The sequence below is a fragment of the Thalia democratica genome, chromosome 7, assembly GCF_965202585.1.
Source record: "Thalia democratica chromosome 7, ktThaDemo2.hap1.1, whole genome shotgun sequence".
Lineage (NCBI taxonomy): Eukaryota > Metazoa > Chordata > Thaliacea > Salpida > Salpidae > Thalia > Thalia democratica.
Genome location: NC_139171.1, coordinates 58,620,082 through 58,645,768, shown reverse-complemented (window position 1 = coordinate 58,645,768; position 25,687 = coordinate 58,620,082). Strand labels below are relative to the sequence as shown.

The 25,687-nt window shown below is 25.8% G+C and overlaps 1 protein-coding gene across 1 annotated transcript; it reads left to right on the top strand.

Moving 5' to 3' along the window:
• Positions 1–1,994: 1,994 nt before the first annotated feature.
• LOC145840407 (beta-hexosaminidase subunit beta-like) lies at positions 1,995–25,070 on the top strand. Its single transcript, XM_082947658.1, has 15 exons — positions 1,995–2,208; positions 2,636–2,826; positions 7,453–7,563; positions 9,132–9,246; positions 9,484–9,549; positions 11,297–11,343; positions 11,604–11,714; positions 12,010–12,111; positions 12,624–12,792; positions 13,306–13,447; positions 13,776–13,932; positions 14,613–14,787; positions 15,197–15,293; positions 15,606–15,710; positions 24,103–25,070. The coding sequence occupies exons 1-15, from the start codon at positions 2,034–2,036 to the stop codon at positions 24,152–24,154; spliced, it is 1,815 nt and encodes a 604-aa protein (XP_082803784.1). The 5' UTR covers positions 1,995–2,033; the 3' UTR covers positions 24,155–25,070.
• The last annotated feature ends 617 nt before the right edge of the window (positions 25,071–25,687 follow it).

The following is a 25,687-nucleotide window of genomic DNA, read 5'->3' as shown; positions in this document are numbered from 1 at the left end:
GTTAGTTATTACAGACGTAAGTATTAGATATGCACTTTTTACTTGAATGTCCAGTGCAGATAAGCAGCTGTTTTTATTTCAATTATAATTGCAATGCATTTGGTTAGCTTCGGTTTTTTGTTTTTAAAACGTTTTGCAGTAGTAGTTTTTTATAGATTTAGTTTAAAGTTTTTAATCTTGTTTGTTTAATGTTTTTTATCAAATGTCAAATTTCATATAAAAGTCTATAGATCAAAAGTATTTTTAGAGAAAATTTTTTTTTGATTTTTAAAAATTGTTTTTATAAAAACTTAAAACATCCTGTGTCATTGTAAAAGCATTTGACAATAAAATTAAAATTAGTCGTTTGGAGAAAACAGTTAAACATGCATTAGTTCTAAAGCACAAAATGAAAAATACAGTATGTTTATTTTAACAAAGTAAACTGATAGAAACCTAGTTTAAATGAACTTAATGGCGCACAATACATATTTGTTAATGTTTACACAAAAAGTTTATATAATACATTAAACTTTAATTGAAATCCTAACTTAAAGTATGTTGAAATACTGTTGTTAAAAATTATATTGAGTTGAATTTTAAGAACTTTGAGTGTTTTAGAGTTTAACTAAACTATTAGTAAAGTTGGCATAAAAAACCTTTGTAAAGCATTGTTTTAATGTCTAGTGTAGTACTTTAATTTGTCAAGGTTCATTAAATCAGTAGAATTTCAAACTAAACTTGTACTTGTGCGATAAACATCAACAATCTTATTTGTTTTTGGTTTATTCTTTTTGATAGCAGAGCTGACTTGTACTGTTTTTGTAGAATTGATTTTATTTAGAAAGTATGACAGTTTATAATAAATTTGTTACAATGCAAAAGTTAATAAGTGTTTGTGGAGTTAATTGCAGCCAGTGAAATAATGTAAATTATTAGCAAGTTAAACAAACAAACAAACAAAAAAATTAAGGTAGTATTTTTAAAAGTTTAGAAAGCAAGTATTTAAAAGTATAAACAAACTAAAATCATCATTTCTAATCTAACGGATTTTGTTAAATGAAAGAAGCTTAAAACAAACAGTTCCTTGGAAAATAATTAAAAAATATTTAATTTATAACGATTTGTTTAAAAAAGTAGTTTAAACACTAAAAACATAATAAAATAAAGAACAAACTTAACATATCTTTAAATTAGTTTTCGACTTGACTGAGGATTTGTTTTAGATGAACTAGGTAAATTTTTGAGATCTATAATCAAGAAAATTTAAAGTTCTTTTTCTACAAGAAAAATGAAAATATACGAACTAGCAAAAACTTTTTGTGAATAAAAGTTATGTTTTTAGCAGATGCTTAACTGTAACTGCTGTTCAGCATACTTTTAAAAAACTCACAAACCACTTTGAGTAATTTTAATTTCGAATTATACTTACTATTTATATTAGAAAATTTAATAACCCTTATGAATTAAGTATAAAACTAGCTTTGATACCCTAGTTAACTAATCAACACGTCGTTTTATTGACAACTTTAATTTTAAAAGAGCAAAGACTTCTAAAAACATATCATAACAAGCAAAGCAACAATAGATCAAGTATTTCAGTAGATTTAAATTAATTCAAAAATGTTTTGATGACTAAAATAATTTAGATCAATTAGAGTTAAAAATATCGTTTGAACATTAACTTTTATTTTAAATAAGCAAATAATTAAGTTTAAATAAACAAAATGCAAACAAAAAAACAACTAAAGATATTTTGTCTACATGTTTAGATTTTTAGACTATTATTCAAATAAACGAATATTTCCTAATAATTAATTAAAAAAGAGATGTTAATTTGAAAATACAAATGTTAAACAAAAATTTAAATAACAAACACACAAAGTATTGAGAAATAAATTCAAGGATCTTATGAAAATTTTGTTTAAGAAACGGAAGATAAATAGTCATTGCAACTAAATTTCTATGAATTTATAATACCAGTACTTATTCAATACCTGTTTTAATAGAGAGAAACTACAAATAATAAATAGTAATAATAACAAAACAAAAAAATGAAAGATCAAGTGGAAGATCTCATGAAGATCTTGTTCAGGAAGCGCAAGGTGCTGTTTCTCCTCTTCTGCTTGCTGTTTCTCCTCAACCTCTTCATCTTCCTCGGACCCTCGTCGCGTCGCAAGCGCGACTACGTTCAGCCCAACTATGACGTCATAACAGACAATGTTAAAGGTTGGTTTAAAAAAAAACTAAACTTTAGCAATATATACTTTAACGTTTGCACGGTTGATTGCAGACAGTAAAGTTAATGGTTGGCAAATTAAAAAAGCTTCCTTTTATAAGTATTTTGTAATTTACTATTAAAAGTCAAGTAGACATAAAATTAATTTATACCAATTTTTTAGCAAGATTGAATGTTAACATTGCATTTAGTATTAAGTAAAACATTAGTGAGTTAAACAAACACACTTTTTTAAAGCAAGTCAAAAATCTTGTTGAGTCCCAGCTTAAAACTAAGTTTTTTTTTAAACAATATTTTCCATAATTGATCATTTATATAATAAATACATCATTAGAACATTTAGTGCAAACTCTTTTAAACAAAAGTCGCTTTAGTTTTCAAATTGTAAAAAAAATTAAAAAAAAACCCAACTCAAAGCAATCGACACAACGACGACAACGAAGCTGTACCCCGATTGGGTGGTTGCCAACCTGTCCAGGGATTCCCCGCTCACGAGAATACACCCGCAGCACTACAACCCGAACTCCGCGTGGACCGCCTTGGACGGGACGAGGCCCCGGGGGCTGGTGTGGCCGCAGCCCCAGAACCAGCAGAACGTTAAGAACAAGGTTTGATGACTGAGTTAAGATTTAAAAACAAAAATATTAAATATACTGATATATAAATGGATATAAATAAATAAATAAATATATATATATATAGAATTAAGTTATTTAACTTAATAAATTTAATTTTTTAACACTGAGCCCACCTTAAGGGCTTTATAAATAATAAGGTTTATTTAAAGATGTAAAACTCAAAGGACTCGAGTTTTACATCTTAAAATAAACCTTATTATATATATATATTTATACATATTAAACATTTTATGAAAAGTCCTGGTCGATAGTGCTCGACAAAATTTTTTCAAACTCAGCTTACTGTACAATAAACTCTATCTGTTATTACTACGTCAAAATTATTATAAAAATTTTCAAACTCTAAATTCCTGTTTAACATTGTAATAAACTCTAGCTTACTGAGGAGTGTATGAAGTTTTATATTTCATGTACGAAACAGCTGTCTAAACTATTGTTTTTTATATAATCAAATAAATATTTAGCTCCAATTCAATTTGTAGAGCCCTGTCGACCAGAACTTTTCATAAAGTATTTAATATATGCATTTGTATACATATATACTACTAGGTTTGCTACAATTTAATTTGTTTATTAAACTTTGGTGCAAGTTTAATATTGTAAGGTTTGCGATAAGTTTAATTTATAAAGTTGTGGTTTATTTTACTATTATTGTAAGATTATTGTCCTAGGCACCAAAACCTAGGCCACTTAAACAGAAAGACAAATAACGAAATAAATCAAATAAAAATAACAGAAAAAGTTTAAACTGTTTAAAACAAAGTAAAAACATAATTAGTATAATACTTATATATTCAAAAAAACAAGTTTTTTTGAAAACCTAGGTTTATTGGGTTTTCAGGTTGACTGAGAAAATAAACCGAGGTATTATGTAGCCTTTGTATAGAGTTTGTAAAAATAAATATAAAGTTAAGTCTGTGAGGAAAAGATTGTGGTATACTTTAGATGTTTTTCGACACCTTATTTAAAATATAAAAAAAACGTTGTGTTTAACTTTTTGTCTTAAGTTTGAAAATTATTTCGGGAAATTGGAAATCTTCTGTTACATTCATATCACAGCTGCTTTGTTAATTTTGTGTTTTAAAGTGCTAAGAAATTTTTTTACAGTAAACCAAAAGTTTTGTTTGATTTAAGTTGCATCGCTTGCATTAATTAGAAATAAAAAGTTATAGTGTTTTATGTTTATTGTAGCTAAATGAACAAAAACGTTACAACTGAAACTCGCTAAAGTATAAAATACGTTAAACAACCTAATACTTTTTCTTAAAACACACATTTACCAAGGGATTAGTTTATTCGTCATGGTTCAGTATATATATATGTATAATAAGAAATTTGGTTTTTAAAAAATGTTGAAAAACTTGTTAGTTCTGCATTTAAATGTTCAAAGTAAATTTTAAACGTGCAAAAACCATGTTTGATATTTAAACACTTTAATCATTACTTTGTTTGTTTTTCTACCGGATTATTATTTGATTTTATACACAACCTAATTGTTTGGCTTAAATATTTACTTTAGCCATATTTTACAGGAAAATTATAAACATTTTGTAACTTTTTATCAATTACTTCTATCGTTTGAGTAAATGTTTATATTGTATACGCACTCTTCAATTGTTTGTACAATTAATAAGTACAACTAATGGTTAATTGTCTACATCTACTAGTATTGTGTTGTTTAGTTATAAAAAAAGTTATTATAAGATTTTTGAAGTTTAGCGTTTTATCATAAAAACATAAAATCAAATTTTAGTTAGCTAGTATCTTTACTATATTTGAAAGTATGTCTTAACAAATTAAATTTTATGATACTTTAAAGTTTCTACTACTTAGCTGTTTTATTTCAGTTAAAACTCAAATATCCTAAGGTATTTAAAAGCGATTTAAATTTTAACATACGGTGCAAATCAAATCAATTACGACCATCACTAGTTTGAATGACCAAATCATTTCTATATATGAAAATTTTTCAAAGAATATTATGTTTCCTATAAAAAGTTAGCAAAAAAAATGTTTTTTTATTTTTTTAGCCACTATCCAATTCTAATTCCGTAAAACAAATAATAACTTGTCTATTTACGCTTTAGCAAACCATAGTAGTTTCGAATTATTTTTTTTTGTTAAAAATCCACTAAAATGACCACTTACAAATACTTCAGACTTACAAGTATTTACTCTCACTGATTTGCTTCTTTTTTGTGGAAATTTTTGAATTTTAAGTAGCACTTACTCTGTTCTTCAAGATTGTTTGCAATCAATACAAGTTGTTTTGTTTTAAAACAAAATTCTTGAATAATTACTTTTCTTACTCTAAATAAAAATTTTCTCGTGCTGACTTTATTGATTTGATTTTTCAAGGTGAAACAGTTAATATAAATAAGAATGCTTTAACTAAGCTTTAATAACTGATTAGTTATTTTAGAAAGATTGTTCTCAACTCATAAAATAATGATGGTTTTCCGACTTAATAAGTTATTTTAAATTAGTTGATTATATCAAAAACTTCTACTAATTTAATAACTGCAACTACTTAGTAAAATAGCAAAACAGTTAATCGTGAAACTGTTTAAAAAAGTTATTTATTGGTATTAATAAGTTTTTATTATAAAAAAGGCTAACTTTATCATTAAAAATCAAGCAAACATATAATTTTAATAAAAATAAGATCAAAAACCATTTTTAGTTTGTTAATAGTATTAGTTGATGTACATGTTAGTATAAAACGATATAACAAAAAATTAAATAGTTAAAAAGACTTAAAAAACAGATTTGACGGTATTAAAAGATTGTAAAAGAATAAAGTTAAATGAGTTTAGATTTTTAATTACTTATCTCAATTTTAAACTGCAGTGTAAACCAAACTAGTTTTGAAGTTTATTAATTTCAATATCCAAATATTTAAACTAAAAAACCACAAAATTGATTTAGTTTATAACGTGCAAAAAAAGAAACTCTGTTTTAAATTTTTCAAACTATTTAATTTCATCAAATCCAGTTTGTAATGAAAACAAAAGCAAAATAGGGTTTTCGAACCGCAAACAACTTTTATACTTAAAACAATTAATTACTTGTCTGCTTACATTTTAAGCTAACCATAATAGCTTCAAGGTTTTCTTATTGTCAAAAAACATTCAAAATGACTACTTACAAATACTTAAAATTTTAAAGTATTTACTCTTAATAGTTTGTTACTTTCATGTGGAGCCTTAAAAACTCTAACAACTACTTACTTTGTTTCTTAAGATTGTTCAAATCAATTAAATTGCTTTGTTTAAAAACAAAAGTTTGTTTGTAAGTCGGTATGTTTGTTTACTTTTCAAACAAAGAACTTGACGTGTCAGAGTTCTTGTTCAGAAACTTGTAGTTTTCAAAATACTATGCTCTTTTAACTTCCCTTTTTTAACTGTTTTTGGTATGAATACTTTTAGGTTTTAGTAAAGTTTTTAAAACTAAATAAGAAAAGTGTTAACACTTCAATAAACACATGTACTAGCAATGGTTTACTTAAAAGGTTACAGTAAGTTTTTGAGACGACTGCGAATTACATTGTAAGGAAGTAATACGTAATTGTATTAAACTCTTTTTTAATTATTATTGATATTAAGTTTGTAATCAAAACTGTCACTTTTTAGTGTTAGTCTGTTAAAAGTTTTGTTTGAAAAAGTGTTAGATTTTAAACTTTATATAGAAATGTTGAGTTTAAAAAATACACCCGTCAAAATAAACATATTCAATAAAAGTTTATGACAAAAACTATTTGAAACTATAGTGGACATCAAATACCTACTTTATAAAGCTCCATTTATAAAGCAAACGAACTTAATTTAAGCAGTAAGTTAACTTTAAGCATGTAATTATATTTGAATTTGTGCTGCGACACGTTAGTTAGAATGTTTGTAAAAATATTTGAAGTCTAAAACTTCAATTTCAAGTAAATCTAAATTTTCAATAAAGCTTTGATCAAGTTAATTGGCAGGAAGTGTAATACTAATTGCAAAACTAATATAAAGGCAACCGGTGTTAAAGTAAACACTTAAATTACTAAATTATAATTATTAAATTTCCTACTTATGCAAACTCGGCAAACGTTAAGTGGCGAATTTAGTTTAGTGTTAAAATTTAACTTATTAGTATGTTTAAAAAATTATAGTTAAGTACTTAAAGTGTTACAAACACTACTTAAGACTGCAGCGATTTATTAATGCAAAACTAAACACTTCAACTATCAACTTCCTACTTGAATAAATCGTAGGTGAAGAAGCAAATTATATTTGAACACTTTAATTTATTTCAAAATTGTAAGTAAGCTTATTATATGTACAGTAAATTTTAAATTATACTCAAATGTTTAAAATGTTGCCATTACTACTTCAGACTACAATTTAGTTTGACACAGTTAATTGTACACTTATTTCACTTTGTATAATATAAAGCAAAGTAGTACATTGTATTGCATTTGGTCGCATCAAATAAAGTAACTGTTTTAAAAACATGGTAGACTTAAAATCACAACTTGAATTAATTTAACACGATAAAGTAAAGTTACCTGCTTATATAAACTATAAAAGCATAATTAAAGAGCAAACTTTATTGCAGTTGGTCGGTTTGAAATTGGGGTTACTAGAGTTCATTTACAATCCGGAATCACTCAAGTGTGACGTAGTGGATAGCGCCATAGAGCGGTATAAAAATATAATTACCGATGAGGTTTGAAGTTTTCATTGATAAAATGGGAAGTTTAAAAACATTTAGTTTTGTGCTGCAGTTTATACTAGTTATTGTTATTAACTTTTATATAATGCGTTTAGTGTAGTTGTAAACACTTTAAAAAAAAGTATTTTTTTATGTGCATAATTGTTAAAATTCTTTCAAATCGCTTTTAAAAATTTTATAGTTAAAGTTTGATTATGAATCACAACGATTTTATTTTTTAGGTATAAATATTTTTAGAAAAACAATACTTGTAGTTTTTTTTACCATATTTCACTTTTAATTATTTATGAAGCTAAACTGAAATATTAAATTTTGTTTAGATTATAATATTTTTCACAAGAAACATATACTTTAAAGCTTATATGAGCTTTAGACTATTAAGCTAAGAAATTTGTCAACTTTATAAATAGTTTTTCAAAAGTATTTAAAATTAACATTCATAACTTTTCGGTATTTTTACAATATTAATTTAACTTACTCTTTAACAATAAAAATTTAAAGTAAGTAGTATATTTAAAATTTCAAAAAACAAATTCGTTGTAAATATAGACATTTAGAAAATTTTAATTAGGTAAAAATATAAATTATTAATATATTTTAAATTTTTAGTGTTGATTCTAACAGAACTTTAATTAGTTTAATCAAAATTTATAGCTTTTTTGTTTAAAATCTAATACTTTGTATGGTAAAACAACAATCATAAGTTAAACATTTAATTAGTACTTTAATTAAAACTTTTTGAGCAAAACACACTGCTGAAGCTTTGTTAAAAAATAATTTTATTTTACAAGCAGCAATTAAACAATTTTTTTAAACTTTAAAAACAAACTTCATAGTGTTTAGTTTGTTTTAAGATAATTTTAACTACAACTGTGAATTTTTTCAATTTAGATTAAAACTTATTCAGGCATTGAAATATTTTTCGTAGTAAGAAATTAACGAGCCGTGTAATTATCAAGATCATTATTACTTGTAAAACTGGTTTTCAAGTTCCGTTTGTACACACATTTTGTTTTTACTTAAGACATTTAGATTATACCAACAATACTATTAAACTTTTTTTCACTTTTTTTGAATTGTTCGCAGTATTATTTCGTTTTAGTTTTAACATAGTAGCCTTGATTTGTAAAAACTATTTTACTGAATGACTTCAAGCTGTTATTAGAAAAATATTCATAAGTTTATACATTATAAGCATTCTTATGAACTTTTATCGTTTGTTTCATTTAAATGATCTAAATTAAAGATTTTAGTTATTACATTTGCTTTAAATTACTGGTGATTAATACTTTTTAAAGGTATCATTCAAACTAGAAAACAATAAAACATAATATAAGATTAACTGTTAAAATACCTTTAAAACTTAACTTAAACTATTAAACAGTATTTCAAACTTTTATACTGTATATAACTTATTAAATTTTTTTTTTCTAAAAACTAAACCAATTAGATTACTCATAAAAACTAGTACAAAAAACAAAAAAAAGATTTTAAAAGTTTAAATATCTTTTTATCAAACAAACAAATAACATAGATTACTGAAAAAAATACAATTGATTCAGTTCAGCTCGCCCGACCGACCGCTTATTTCAAAATCGACTGATTTGTTCGAAGTGGAAATTGTTGTGACCGGGAAGGAATGTGAGAAGCTACCGCATCTCGATATGGATGAGTCTTGTTTGTTTTATTACATTTTTAATTACATTGAAATTTTTATAACATATAGTAGTTTTTGGTTTAAAAGATAAAATTTTCGATGCTCTATAAAAATGTATAAGTTTTTTTATTAACTTATATACATAAACTTATGCAGAATTACCGACTTTTAGTTTTTGAATAAAAAAAATTAAACACTGAAAACATATAAACTTTTTAATGATTTTTCGTTTATTGAAATATCATAATTTAAAACAGATAGGATTGTAGCTAATCCTGAAAGAATTTATATTGAAGCAAAGAGTGTATGGGGAATGGTTCGAGGTAAGTAGATAACTAACTTTTAAATTAAACTGAATTTAAAGTGCATAAGTTTAGAAAAATACTTCTCAAATACTATCTTTTTTGTATATTTTAGTCGATTTCTATTTTAAAGTTATTACTTTTAATTAAATGAAAACTTTGCAAAGTAATATATTAAACCATAGTGTCGTTAATTATGATAAGTGTAAAAGCTAACAAAAAAAAGAAATAAAATATTTAGCTTTATATAATTGGCAAAAGGTACTTTGTAAAAACAAAAAATGTGCAAATTAAAAGTAGAAAACTAAATTTATATGTTTTAACACGAATTTAAATTAAGTCAGTATAGTAATTATTAAGAATAATTGAACAAAGTTTTTTAACAATCAAAAAAAAAAGACAATAACTACGTTGTTTTCAATATAATAATACATAGAGTTGAACAAAAGTTTTTATTAATGTTGTTAATGCATTAACTAAAGTTTCTGTAAACAAAAAATTCTATTTCAAAATATGAAAAACAAACATGTGTTAGACTTTTTTTTGAAAAATTAAATATTTACATATCCATTATACGGAAGAAAATCTCTTTCAGATTACAAATAATGCGCATTTTAATCTTAGAAAATCTAAATTACAGTTGAATTACATAAAAGGGTTTTTGTATGATGCTGAGATTTGTTTTTATTTTCTCTGCATTTAAAGCAGAAGTATTTTTGTATAAACTCTGTTTTTATTTTCTCCATTATTCGAACTTTTATATAAACTCTCAGTCAATCTTTTGTTTTCTTGACGTTTTCAAAAATATTTTGAAGGAAATACGATATACACCATTAATTATTTATGAAGCTTTTTACCGAGTATGACTAACCCGTCTTTCAAGTCAAGAAATCAAAACATTTTATAAAAGATCAGCTTCAAGTAATTCTACCAGCATAAATAATAAATGCGATTTTCAAAATATTTTGACTTGTCAAGTTTTACGAATGTTAGGTTTAATAAATTTTTAGACTGAAGTTTTTTCAAACAGTGTAAAAAAAGTTTATTGAGTCATTTGAAGTATTGTAGGGAAATAAGTTGAAACAAACAAGAAATGAAATATAGTTCACACTAGTTTACTAAATATTTAAATTTAAAAATTAAAAATGATATAAATAAGCTACAAGTAAAAATAGTTTATCTGTGAAAGATATGGTTAGTAGACCCCAGTAAAATTTATTCCACAATTAAATTTTCTTTAACATTAGTTTTACACAAAACAATCCTGTAAAAAGTTTAAAAAGTTACAAAACCAAAAAAAAAAAACATTTTACCAACTAGCTTTAACATGTTCTATTGTGTTTAGTTTTACAAACGTTAAAACAATAAAAATCTAAAAACAAACAAAAAGTTTAGTTAAGTTGCTCAACAGCGTAAACTAATCAATTATTCTGAACAGGATTTAGCAATTTTAAGTACATTTTCAATTTTAGCAGCGTTTATTTTCAAACTACAATTAAATAGACCAATAAAGATTGATTTTAAAAACATAGTTATATAACGTTATTTGCGCTAAAAAAATCAATTTTAATGGGTTTATTTAGCTTAATAAACTATAACTAAGTATTTTTATTGTTTTGAAACAATTAAGCTGTAACATTTATGTAAACTTTAAAAAATTAGCAAATACAGTGTTTGACACACTGAAAGTTTTTTTTACTATATTCCTATTTAACTTTATCAAAGATATAATCACATACTTGATCGATTATTAAACTAAAACTTTTAGGATTGGAAACATTTTCGCAGCTCATATGGAGGACAAGCAGAGGAGAAGTTAGTTTGTTTTTATTTATTTTAGTTGTCTAATTACTTGTTTATATGTTATATGTAAAAGTTTTGGCTATTAAATTTGGGCCAACCATCAAACAGTGTTGTATGAGCTAGTCAGTTTAAAACAATAATGTTACATACAGTTACTTTATTTTATTTACATTGTTAAACAACAATATATACTTAGTATTGTATAAACTAGTCAATCTTAGCACAAAACACTGTAAACAACTAGTGTAGAGTATTATGTTTAATATTTTTAGATAGTATTGTACGAAACGACGATAGTTGATTACCCTCGATTCAAACACAGAGGCTTGCTGATTGACACTGCCAGGCATTTCTTACCTAAAGATGTCATACTGAAAAATTTGGTTCGTCTATAAGTAGTTATGTAATAAACTCTTTTGTATAAAAAAGTAAACGAAAAAAAAAAACAGATACTTGATAAAATAATAACAAATTCTTATGTATTAAAACTTTAGACTTACATTTTTAACTTCACTTGACCTTAAAAGTCTGTTGTTATAAAAATACCAAGGTCATAAACTATAATAATAGCTGAAAAAATCTAAATATTCTGTAAAGACTGGTTTTTAAGGTAATATACGTTTCAATTAATCATTAGAACTACTTAAAAAAAGATACTTATCGTTAATTCATCACCAGGATGCGATGTCATACAACAAAATGAATGTACTTCACTGGCACATGGTCGACGACCAGTCTTTCTCCTACTTCAACAAAGACTTTCCCGAACTCGCTTACATGGTATGTTTGTATTATTTTTAGTTTTACACTTGTGTGCATGTTTGTAATTTCCTGGAAAATACGAAAATTCTCACATAAAAAAAGTTGCTAAAGTTTATCGAAGTCTAATAACATTTTTGTTTGCGAGTTGTTAAAAACTTAAGCTAAATTTGAATTATCTAACATGCTAAAAATTTTCAGCAATTTACGTAAAAAACTACTTTAAAAATATCAAAACTGAAAGTTCAACTGAGTGAATTAGCTTTTAAACGAAAAAAAAAAGTAATATAACTAGCAAGCAAAAACATGGCATAAAAATTGATAAACATAACAGTTGAGGCATAACAGTTAAGTAACTAAAACTTTATATTCGCCCACCAACATGGCTGTTACTATGCTCAACAGTTGGCACATCTCAACTCAAGTAAACAAATAACAGTTGATAAAAAATAGTTGACAACAAACTAGTATCTTAATACAATGCAAAAGCAGGTATGACTGATAATAAAATAGAAATTAAAATAAACAAACAGGGCTCGTACCATCCGTTCAAGTTCGTCTACACTCCTGATGACGTCAGAGAAATAGTCGGTTACGCGTCGCTGCGCGGCATCAGGGTAATTCCCGAGTTCGATACCCCTGGTCACACCCTGTCGTGGGGCAGGAGCCATCCGGATCTGCTGACCCCTTGCAACAGCAACTGTTAGTTGATGAAGATAGTAATATAGACATATGTTGTTTAATAGTTGGTATGAAATAAGCGGACGATAGTTTCTGCTGAAACAATAAATAATTGGAGATTGTTTTTGTCAAATGTTGGGCATAGCTGCTTGTTTAGTTTTTTTTTTTGAAGTCAATATCGAATCGAAAATCTTTTTAGTAGAGAGAGATAGGTTAATAAAAATATATCAACGTTAAAATAATTGTGAGCAGTTGAAATAAAAAATGAAAAAAGTATGACAAAAACTTTCTATAAATTATTGCAACACAAATGCTTTTAATTTTTATACTCTTTACTCTGAAGTATTTTTAATTCTACTGTTATCAATTAATATTAAAAATAGTTCTTATTTTCGTTTTTTTATTTTACTTTTGTGTAACATTATTCTGTTGTTTGAACTGTACATGTATACTTAGCTTTCGATAAAAAAATGTTGCAACTCAAAGCTCATACTTGTTTGTGTTTTTCAATAAAACAAATTTCCCGCCATCCAGCCCACCCGCCAAACTGGGGTCCGTTCAATCCGACGCGGGAGGCAACTTACGAGTTCATGGAGCAGTTTCTCACTTCCGTGAAAGGGGATTTCCCCGACAACTGCATCCACATGGGCGGCGACGAAGTTGACCACTCATGTTGGTTAGTTGCTTGTTAGGGGAATTTTAGAACTTTGTTTCTTTTTGCAAAGTTTAATTTTTTAATTGGTATCAAAAAAATTGTGTTCAAATTCTGAATATTCGATTAGATGGTTAGAACAGTAATAATAAATAGATACTTCATAAAAATTGTTAACACAAATAAATGAAAATCTAAATTACTATCAGAGTACTTACGGGGAAATATAATATGCGTTCAAACACAATTCTAATACTAAAACTAAATATGAAAAGTGTAAAAATTATAAAAAATAAAGACACGTCTACCGTACAAGCACACATATCTAATGTTATTAATAACTTGTTCACAGGAGCACAAACAGAGAAATACAGAGGTACATGTACAAACACAAGATCGACTTCACTGAGGACCTGGTCAACGTCTACATGTCCCGGATGTTTGAAATTGCAGACAAACTCAACTTCAGACCGATCGTGTGGCACGAGGCGTTCAAACTCGGCCTTCAGGTATTGCAAGTGCAATTTTAAATAGACAAGATATGATTGTAACATTTGTTGAACGACAAAAAAAGACGCTCAGAATAATTGGTCCTAGTACCTGGTGGTTCAAACTTGGGCTTCAGGTCAGGGTAAACTTCCAAAGTTTATGGCACAAGAAGCTGAAGTACATTTTTATACGTTTCAATTGTTTTTGGTATTAGTTAGACTTAAAAAAAACTTAATAGGTAAAAACATAGCAGTATAATTTTATTACCCAACTGAAGAAGTATTAGTGTTTAATTTTATTAGTTTCATGTTAAACAAGCTCTTTCTTTACTCAAAAGCAGACAGAAAAAGTTTACGTAGTTAACTTACTGATAACTGAACGGGAAAGCTGGTATCTAAGCCTGATACCGTAATGTAGTCAAAATTAAATTTAAAAGTAAGTTACCCAATGCATATTTGCTTGCACAAGAGATTTAAGAACCCCTTAAATGGAACCAGGTCACGATGGAAACTTATAATAAAATAACAAATTATAAAAAAAATAGTAATGGCTGTTTTACAGGTTTTCAAGAACGTAACAGTGATTAATAATTTTTTAAACCTTCAATCTAAAATCAAAAAGTAAAAAAAAATATTACTTAAGAACGCTTGAGTGCGTGTACGAGACAAAAACTTTTTATTCACCATTTCAATTTTTCCAGGGTTTCAAGAACGCCATAGTGCAGGTGTGGGACCAGGTCACGCCGGAAACCACGCTGCACCAGATGACGTCGGAGGGGCGTGACGTCATAGTGTCGTACCCGTGGTACTTGGACCACGTGAGGTACGGGGAGAGTTGGGCGAAAATGTACTCATTCGAGCCGCTGAGCTTCAATCGTTGGTTTTAGATGCAAAATAAAAGTTTTGATGTTTTTGTTTAAGAAGGATGTTGCGATGTTTTATTGAATTTGAAACGTCCTCATTTGAATCTTTAAGTTTTAATTGCTGGTGACCTCGTAAGCAGGTTTTTTTTCAAATAACACAATATGATTTTTTTGTACTGTGTTTCTTCTATTAAGGATAAAATTTAACAAATAAGTGGTATATAAACAGCTGTTAATCGTAGAAGTATTTAAAAAGTAAAACTCAGCCTTTAAAAACATAATTGCAACTTTGTGGTTGTTTTAATTGTAGAAAGTTAAGGCATTGGACAACTTAAATTTGTTATAATATATTTTTTGTTGTTGAAAATGCCCAACTCTTTTTATTATCACTGTTATTGAAAAAAAAAATATTATTTTTGCAGCCATTGAGGATGAGGAGATATCTTCTCGAGTCCTCGGAGGTGAAGCTTGCATGTGGGGAGAATTTTTCGACAAGTCAAACTTCCTCCAGGGAGTCTGGTACGATTTTTATTTATCTAATAATTTTTGTTTTTGGGGAGTTTTTCGATAAATCAAACTTTCTCCATGGTGTCTAATACGTTGTTTATTTATCTAAAATTTTGTTGTTTTTGGGGAGTTTTTCGATAAATCAAACTTTCTCCAAGGAGTCTGGTACGTTTTTTAATTATCTTATAATTTTTCGTTTTTAGAAAGTTTTTTGACAAATCAAACTTTCTTTAAGGTGTCTTGTTTGTTTTATATTTGTTCAGTTAAACTTGTTTTATTGCTGTGAAATCACACAAAAACAGTTATTTAAAACAACTTGCGCAGGCCGCGAACGAGCGCAGTGGCGGAGAGACTTTGGAGCAGCAAGAACGTGAACAACGTACAGCAGGCTTCAGCTAGATTGTACAAGCAACGATGTAGAATGATCAGGTATTTGTTGTTTTGTATTATTTGTTATAATGAACAGCTAGATTGTACAAGCAAAGTTGTAGAATGATAAGGTATTTGTTATTTTGTATATTTTGTATTATTTATTATAATGATCAGCTAGATTGTACAAACAACGATGTAGAATGATCAGGTATTTGTTATTTTGTATATTTTGTATTATTTATTATAATGATCAGCTAGATTGTACAAACAACGTTGTAGAATGATCAGGTATTTGTTATTTTGTATATTTTGTATTATTTATTATAATGATCAGCTAGATTGTACAAACAACGATGTAGAATGATCAGGTATTTATTATTTTGTATATTTTGTATTATTTATTATAATGATCAGATAGATTGTACAAACAACGATGCAGAATGATCAGATGTTTGTTATTTTGTATATTTTGTATTAATCATTATAATGAACAGCTAGATTATACAAACAACGATGTAGAATGATCAGATGTTTGTTATTTTGTATATTTTGTATTATTTATTATAATGAACAGCTAGATTGTACAAACAACGGTGTAGAATGATAAGGTGTTTGTTGTTTTGTATATTTTGTATTATTTATTATAATGAACAGCTAGATTGTACAAACAACGATGTAGAATGATCAGGTGTTTGTTATTTTGTATATTTTATATTATTTATTATAATGAACAGCTAGGTTGTACAAACAACGTTGTAGAATGATCAGGTATTTGTTATTTTGTATATTTTGTATTATTTATTATAATGAACAGCTAGATTGTACAAGCAACGATGTAGAATGATCAGGTATTTGTTATTTTGTATATTTTGTATTATTTATTATAATGAACAGCTAGATTGTACAAACAACGATGTAGAATGATCAGGTATTTGTTGTTTTGTATTATTTGTTATAATGAACAGCTAGATTGTACAAGCAAAGTTGTAGAATGATAAGGTATTTGTTATTTTGTATATTTTGTATTATTTATTATAATGATCAGCTAGATTGTACAAACAACGATGTAGAATGATCAGGTATTTGTTATTTTGTATATTTTGTATTATTTATTATAATGATCAGCTAGATTGTACAAACAACGTTGTAGAATGATCAGGTATTTGTTATTTTGTATATTTTGTATTATTTATTATAATGATCAGCTAGATTGTACAAACAACGATGTAGAATGATCAGGTATTTATTATTTTGTATATTTTGTATTATTTATTATAATGATCAGATAGATTGTACAAACAACGATGCAGAATGATCAGATGTTTGTTATTTTGTATATTTTGTATTAATCATTATAATGAACAGCTAGATTATACAAACAACGATGTAGAATGATCAGATGTTTGTTATTTTGTATATTTTGTATTATTTATTATAATGAACAGCTAGATTGTACAAGCAAAGTTGTAGAATGATAAGGTATTTGTTATTTTGTATATTTTGTATTATTTATTATAATGATCAGCTAGATTGTACAAACAACGATGTAGAATGATCAGGTATTTGTTATTTTGTATATTTTGTATTATTTATTATAATGATCAGCTAGATTGTACAAACAACGTTGTAGAATGATCAGGTATTTGTTATTTTGTATATTTTGTATTATTTATTATAATGATCAGCTAGATTGTACAAACAACGATGTAGAATGATCAGGTATTTATTATTTTGTATATTTTGTATTATTTATTATAATGATCAGATAGATTGTACAAACAACGATGCAGAATGATCAGATGTTTGTTATTTTGTATATTTTGTATTAATCATTATAATGAACAGCTAGATTATACAAACAACGATGTAGAATGATCAGATGTTTGTTATTTTGTATATTTTGTATTATTTATTATAATGAACAGCTAGATTGTACAAACAACGGTGTAGAATGATAAGGTGTTTGTTGTTTTGTATATTTTGTATTATTTATTATAATGAACAGCTAGATTGTACAAGCAACGATGTAGAATGATCAGGTATTTGTTATTTTGTATATTTTGTATTATTTATTATAACGAACAGCTAGATTGTGCAAGCAACGATGTAGAATGATCAGGTATTTGTTATTTTGTATATTTTGTATTATTTATTATAATGATCAGCTAGATTGTACAAACAACGATGCAGAATGATCAGGTATTTGTTATTTTGTATATTTTGTATTATTTATTATAATGATCAGCTAGATTGTACAAACAACGTTGTAGAATGATAAGGTATTTGTTATTTTGTATATTTTGTATTATTTATTATAATGAACAGCTAGATTGTACAAACAACGATGTAGAATGATCAGGTATTTGTTATTTTGTATATTTTGTATTATTTATTATAATGAACAGCTAGATTGTACAACCAACGATGTCGAATGATCAGGTATTTGTTATTTTGTATATTTTGTATTATTTATTATAATGATCAGCTAGATTGTACAAACAACGTTGTAGAATGATCAGGTATTTGTTATTTTGTATATTTTGTATTATTTATTATAATGAACAGCTAGATTGTACAAACAACGTTGTAGAATGATCAGGTATTTGTTATTTTGTATATTTTGTATTATTCATTATAATGAACAGCTAGATTGTACAAACAACGTTGTATAATGATAAGGTGTTTGTTATTTTGTATATTTTGTATTATTTATTATAATGATCAGCTAGATTGTACAAACAACGATGTAGAATGATCAGGTATTTGTTATTTTGTATATTTTGTATTATTTATTATAATGAACAGCTAGATTGTACAAACATCGATGTAGAATGATCAGGTATTTGTTATTTTGTATATTTTGTATTATTTATTATAATGATCAGCTAGATTGTACAAACAACGATGTAGAATGATCAGGTATTTGTTATTTTGTATATTTTGTATTATTTGTTATAATGAACAGCTAGATTGTACAAACAACGATGTCGAATGATCAGGTGTTTGTTATTTTGTATATTTTGTATTATTTATTATAATGAACAGCTAGATTGTACAAACAACGATGTAGAATGATCAGATGTTTGTTATTTTGTATATTTTGTATTATTTATTATAATGAACAGCTAGATTGTACAAACATCGATGTAGAATGATCAGGTATTTGTTATTTTGTATATTTTGTATTATTTATTATAATGAACAGCTAGATTGTACAAACAACATTGTAGAATGATCAGGTATTTGTTATTTTGTATATTTTGTATTATTTATTATAATGAACAGCTAGATTGTACAAACATCGATGTAGAATGATCAGGTGTTTGTTATTTTGTATATTTTGTATTATTTATTATAATGAACAGCTAGATTGTACAAACAACGATGTAGAATGATCAGGTATTTGTTATTTTGTATATTTTGTATTATTCATTATAACGATCAGCTAGATTGTACAAACAACGATGTATAATGATCAGGTATTTGTTATTTTGTATATTTTGTATTATTCATTATAATGATCAGCTAGATTGTACAAGCAACGTTGTAGAATGATCAGGTATTTGTTATTTTGTTATTTTGTATTATTTATTATAATGATCAGCTAGATTGTACAAACAACGATGTATAATGATCAGGTATTTGTTATTTTGTATATTTTGTATTATTCATTATAATGATCAGCTAGATTGTACAAGCAACGTTGCAGAATGATCAGGTATTTGTTATTTTGTATATTTTGTATTATTTATTATAATGATCAGCTAGATTGTACAAACAACGGTGCAGAATGATCAGGTATTTGTTATTTTGTATATTTTGTATTATTTATTATGATGAACAGCTAGATTTTACAAACAACGTTGTAGAATGATCAGGTATTTGTTATTTTGTATATTTTGTATTATTTATTATAATGAACATCTAGATTGTACAAACAACGATGTAGAATGATCAGGTATTTGTTATTTTGTATATTTTGTATTATTTATTATAATGAATAGCTAGATTGTACAAACAACGATGTAGAATGATCAGGTGTTTGTTATTTTGTATATTTTGTATTATTCATTATAATGAACAGCTAGATTGTACAAACAACGATGTAGAATGATCAGGTGTTTGATATTTTGTATATTTTATATTATTTATTATAATGAACAGCGAGATTGTACAAACAACGATGTATAATGATCAGGTATTTGTTATTTTGTATATTTTGTATTATTCATTATAATGAACAGCTAGATTATACAAACAACGATGTAGAATGATCAGATGTTTGTTATTTTGTATATTTTGTATTATTTATTATAATGATCAGCTAGATTGTACAAACAACGAAGTAGAATGATAAGGTGTTTGTTGTTTTGTATATTTTGTATTATTCATTACAATGATCAGCTAGATTGTACAAACAACGATGTATAATGATCAGGTATTTGTTATTTTGTATATTTTGTATTATTTATTATAATGATCAGCTAGATTGTACAAACAACGATGTATAATGATCAGGTATTTGTTATTTTGTATATTTTGTATTATTTATTATAATGATCAGCTAGATTGTACAAACAACGATGTATAATGATCAGGTATTTGTTATTTTGTATATTTTGTATTATTCATTACAATGATCAGCTAGATTGTACAAACAACGGTGCAGAATGATCAGGTATTTGTTATTTTGTATATTTTGTATTATTTATTATAATGATCAGCTAGATTGTACAAACAACGTTGTAGAATGATCAGGTATTTTTTATTTTGTATATTTTGTAATATTTATTATAATGATCAGCTAGATTGTACAAACAACGATGCAGAATGATCAGGTATTTGTTATTTTGTATATTTTGTATTATTTATTATAATGATCAGCTAGATTGTACAAACAACGTTGCAGAATGATCAGGTATTTGTTATTTTGTATATTTTTTATTATTTATTATAATGAACAGCTAGATTGTACAAGCAACGATGTAGAATGATCAGGTATTTGTTATTTTGTATATTTTTTATTATTTATTATAATGAACAGCCAGATTGTACAATCAACGATGTAGAATGATCAGGTATTTGTTATTTTGTATATTTTGTATTATTCATTAAAATGATCAGCTAGATTGTACAAACAACGATGTAGAATGATAAGGTATTTGTTATTTTGTATATTTTGTATTATTTATTATAATGATCAGCTAGATTGTACAAACAACGTTGTAGAATGATCAGGTATTTGTTATTTTGTATATTTTGTATTATTTATTATATTGAACAGCTAGATTGTACAAACAACGGTGTAGAATGATCAGGTGTTTGTTATTTTGTATATTTTGTATTATTTATTATAATGATCAGCTAGATTGTACAAACAACGTTGTAGAATGATCAGGTATTTGTTATTTTGTATATTTTGTATTATTTATTATATTGAACAGCTAGATTGTACAAACAACGTTGTAGAATGATCAGGTATTTGTTATTTTGTATATTTTGTATTATTTATTATAATGATCAGCTAGATTGTACAAACAACGTTGTAGAATGATCAGGTATTTGTTATTTTGTATATTTTGTATTATTTATTATAATGATCAGCTAGATTGTACAAACAACGATGTAGAATGATCAGGTATTTGTTATTTTGTATATTTTATATTATTTATTATAATGAACAGCTAGGTTGTACAAACAACGATGTAGAATGATCAGGTGTTTGTTATTTTGTATATTTTGTATTATTTATTATAATGAACAGCCAGATTGTACAAACAACGATGTAGAATGATCAGGTATTTGTTATTTTGTATATTTTGTATTATTTATTATAATGATCAGCTAGATTTTACAAACAACGTTGCAGAATGATCAGGTATTTGTTATTTTGTATATTTTTTATTATTTATTATAATGAACAGCTAGATTGTACAAACAACGATGTAGAATGATCAGGTATTTGTTATTATGTATATTTTGTGTTATTTATTATAATGAACAGCTAGATTGTACAAACAACGTTGTAGAATGATCAGGTGTTTGTTATTTTGTATATTTTGTATTATTTATTATAATGATCAGCTAGATTGTACAAACAACGTTGTAGAATGATCAGGTATTTGTTATTTTGTATATTTTGTATTATTCATTACAATGATCAGCTAGATTGTACAAACAACGTTGTAGAATGATAAGGTATTTGTTATTTTGTATATTTTGTATTATTTATTATAATGATCAGCTAGATTGTACAAACAACGATGTAGAATGATCAGGTATTTGTTATTTTGTATATTTTGTATTATTCATTACAATGATCAGCTAGATTGTACAAACAACGTTGTAGAATGATCAGGTATTTGTTATTTTGTATATTTTGTATTATTTATTATAATGATCAGCTAGATTGTACAAACAACGTTGTAGAATGATCAGGTATTTGTTATTTTGTATATTTTGTATTATTTGTTATAATGATCAGCTAGATTGTACAAACAACGTTGTAGAATGATCAGGTATTTGTTATTTTGTATATTTTGTATTATTCATTATAATGATCAGCTAGATTGTACAAACAACGATGTAGAATGATCAGGTATTTGTTATTTTGTATATTTTGTATTATTTATTATAATGAACATCTAGATTGTACAAACAACGATGTAGAATGATCAGGTATTTGTTATTTTGTATATTTTGTATTATTTATTATAATGAACAGCTAGATTGTACAAACAACGTTGTAGAATGATCAGGTATTTGTTGTTTTGTATATTTTGTATTATTTATTATAATGATCAGCTAGATTGTACAAACAACGTTGTAGAATGATCAGGTATTTGTTATTTTGTATATTTTGTATTATTTATTATAATGAACAGCCAGATTGTACAAACAACGTTGTAGAATGATCAGGTATTTGTTATTTTGTATATTTTGTATTATTTATTATAATGATCAGCTAGATTGTACAAACAACGATGTCGAATAATCAGGTATTTGTTATTTTGTATTATTTATTATAATGAACAGCTAGATTGTACAAACAACGTTGTAGAATGATCAGGTATTTGTTATTTTGTTATTTTGTATTATTCATTATAATGATCAGCTAGATTGTACAAACAACGATGTAGAATAATCAGGTATTTGTTATTTTGTATATTTTGTATTATTTATTATAATGATCAGCTAGATTGTACAAACAACGTTGTAGAATGATCAGGTATTTGTTATTTTGTATATTTTGTATTATTCATTATAATGAACAGCTAGATTGTACAAACAACGATGTAGAATGATCAGGTATTTGTTATTTTGTATATTTTGTATTATTTATTATAATGATCAGCTAGATTGTACAAACAACGTTGTAGAATGATAAGGTATTTGTTATTTTGTATATTTTGTATTATTTATTATAATGATTAGCTAGATTGTACAAACAACGTTGTAGAATGATCAGGTATTTGTTATTTTGTATATTTTGTATTATTCATTATAATGATCAGCTAGATTGTACAAACAACATTGTAGAATGATCAGGTATTTGTTATTTTGTATATTTTGTATTATTTGTTATAATGATCAGCTAGATTGTACAAACAACGATGTAGAATGATCAGGTATTTGTTAATTTGTATATTTTGTATTATTTATTATAATGATCAGCCAGATTGTACAAACAACGTTGTAGAATGATCAGGTATTTGTTATTTTGTATATTTTGTATTATTTGTTATAATGATCAGTTAGATTGTACAAACAACGGTAAAGACTGATAAGATAATTTTTATTTTTAATTATTAATCTACTTAACATTTACATTGTATAAGCAAAGTTGTCGAATGATAAAAAGATTATTATTTTATTATTTATTACAACGGATGAACGAGTAGTTGTTTACACTAAAGATGACTTTTTGCTGTTTAAACAATAGCATAGAGTAGATTGTGAGAAATACTCTTAAAATTTATGTTTAAAATCTAAAAACTTTGGTCATAGGTTGCATAGAATATCTTTTAAAATTTAGTTCTTTTTACTACATACAATAAAAACCTAAATATTTAGATAATAATCATAAATAAAAGATGCCTATAAAAGCCGTTTTATCTTTTTAAGCAAACTTTTGATGCTTTTAAACAATTTAATTGGTATTTTATTTAGAAAAACTTAATACTTTAAAAAAAACTTAATTTGGTTGTGTTTGAAACACTACTTTTTTCATTAACTCTGAAGAATAATAGAAAAAGTGCATATCATGAAAACAACTTAAAATTACAAATAAAGTATATTCTTAATTACGGATCAGTATTCTTTTTAATCAGTTAGTGTGCTAATAGTACTAAGGGCTACAAATTACACCTAAATATTGATTAAATAGTTTTTGTTTTCAGTTATTTAATTTTAGTTTAAAACAATTATTTAATGTTTTCATATGAAACAGGAGAGGAATTCCTGCTCACCCAACCAGAACGGGGGTTTGCCGCGATTTATGACGTAACAGTGCGATGCAATTATGACGTAACATTCGGTACTTTTTCAATGCTCTCTCCTGCCTCCACTCTAAACTGTGTTTCTTCAACTAACAAACTGTTTTGTATTTATTTTGTGGTATATTTTGAGTTATATAAAAAGTAGTTTACCTACTAATAAATAAATAAAATAGCATTTTTAATAAAAGTTTGCAAGTTGAACTAATTTATCTATTCAAATTAGTTTATTTGTGTAAATTCAACACTTGCGTATTTTTCTAAGCTAACACATTTCATTTCAAGAAAAAAACATTCAACTTACTCCAATAAAAAGTTTTATTTCAAACAACTTCAATTAAACTTTTACTCTTAACTAATACAATTAAGTTTCAATTAGTAATACTTGTAACTGTTTTATGTTACTAATGAATATTAAGTTAGCGTTATGTTTGTTTTTTAAACTCCTTTTTTAAGTTTTAAAGCATTTGAGCTATAAAAGGATTATTAATTGCTGTTTTATTGTTTATTGAGTTATTTTGCATTTTGAGTACTTTATCTTGAATATTTCAAGCATTACCGTATGTATAGTTACGTTTTAGTAACTTTTAAGAACAGTCATTTTACATAATTTTTTTTGTTTTAGTTTTTTCTCAATACCCTATCTGTATTAAATTACTACCAAAAAGTAGTCGGCTTTCTAAATAAATTTCCTATAATTCTGTGTTGTTTTGAACAAAGTTACTGTTACACTCAAGTTAAAGAAATATAACGTATATTTTGTAGTACCTATTTAAATAATTAAGTGTCTGAGAAATAAAACATATAAAGTTACACCTACCACTTTTGCTTTAAAATAAATGGTTCATCATAATCTATATTTACTGTTATATAGTAAATGTTTTAAGTTTTTAACTTTTACTAATTATTACTATCGCTCTCTGCAAATACTTTCTTATATTTGTTTTATAATTTTTACCTTCTTGTAAAGATTTTTAAATTTAGTTTGTTTGATTAGTACTTTCAAAATTGTTGCAAAATTTACTTTGTTTTTAAACAAATGCAATTGTACTTTGCTGTCTGCTTTTAAGTTACTAAAATTGTTCTTTTGTTTTTGTAAACTAAACAAAGTTTATGAAAAAGATATTGTTTTTTAACTATAACGCTGTAAAAATACAAAGTAGCTCGAAAATGTTTTATCTTGAAGTAATTGATACTTAAAAACTTGTTAAACAAACTAAAACACATAGTTTTTCTTTGTTCAACTGTTTAAATCAATTGTATAAGTAATCGATTTCTTACAAGATATTCAATACACAAAATAAAACCCAATAAATAAATTAAAAAAAGGTCTTACATCTAAAATGTTAAAATTATTTACATTACAAAGTCAATATAAAGAAAAGTTGTGTCAAATTTTTTCCGTACTGATATTTTGTTATTCATCGGTTCTCGTTTAATACTTAGTTCTATGGCTTGAAATTAACATAGTATCTGAGTTTTTATTATTTGAGTAACTTGATTCAACGTAAGCTTGTTGGTGCAAGAAATATGTATATG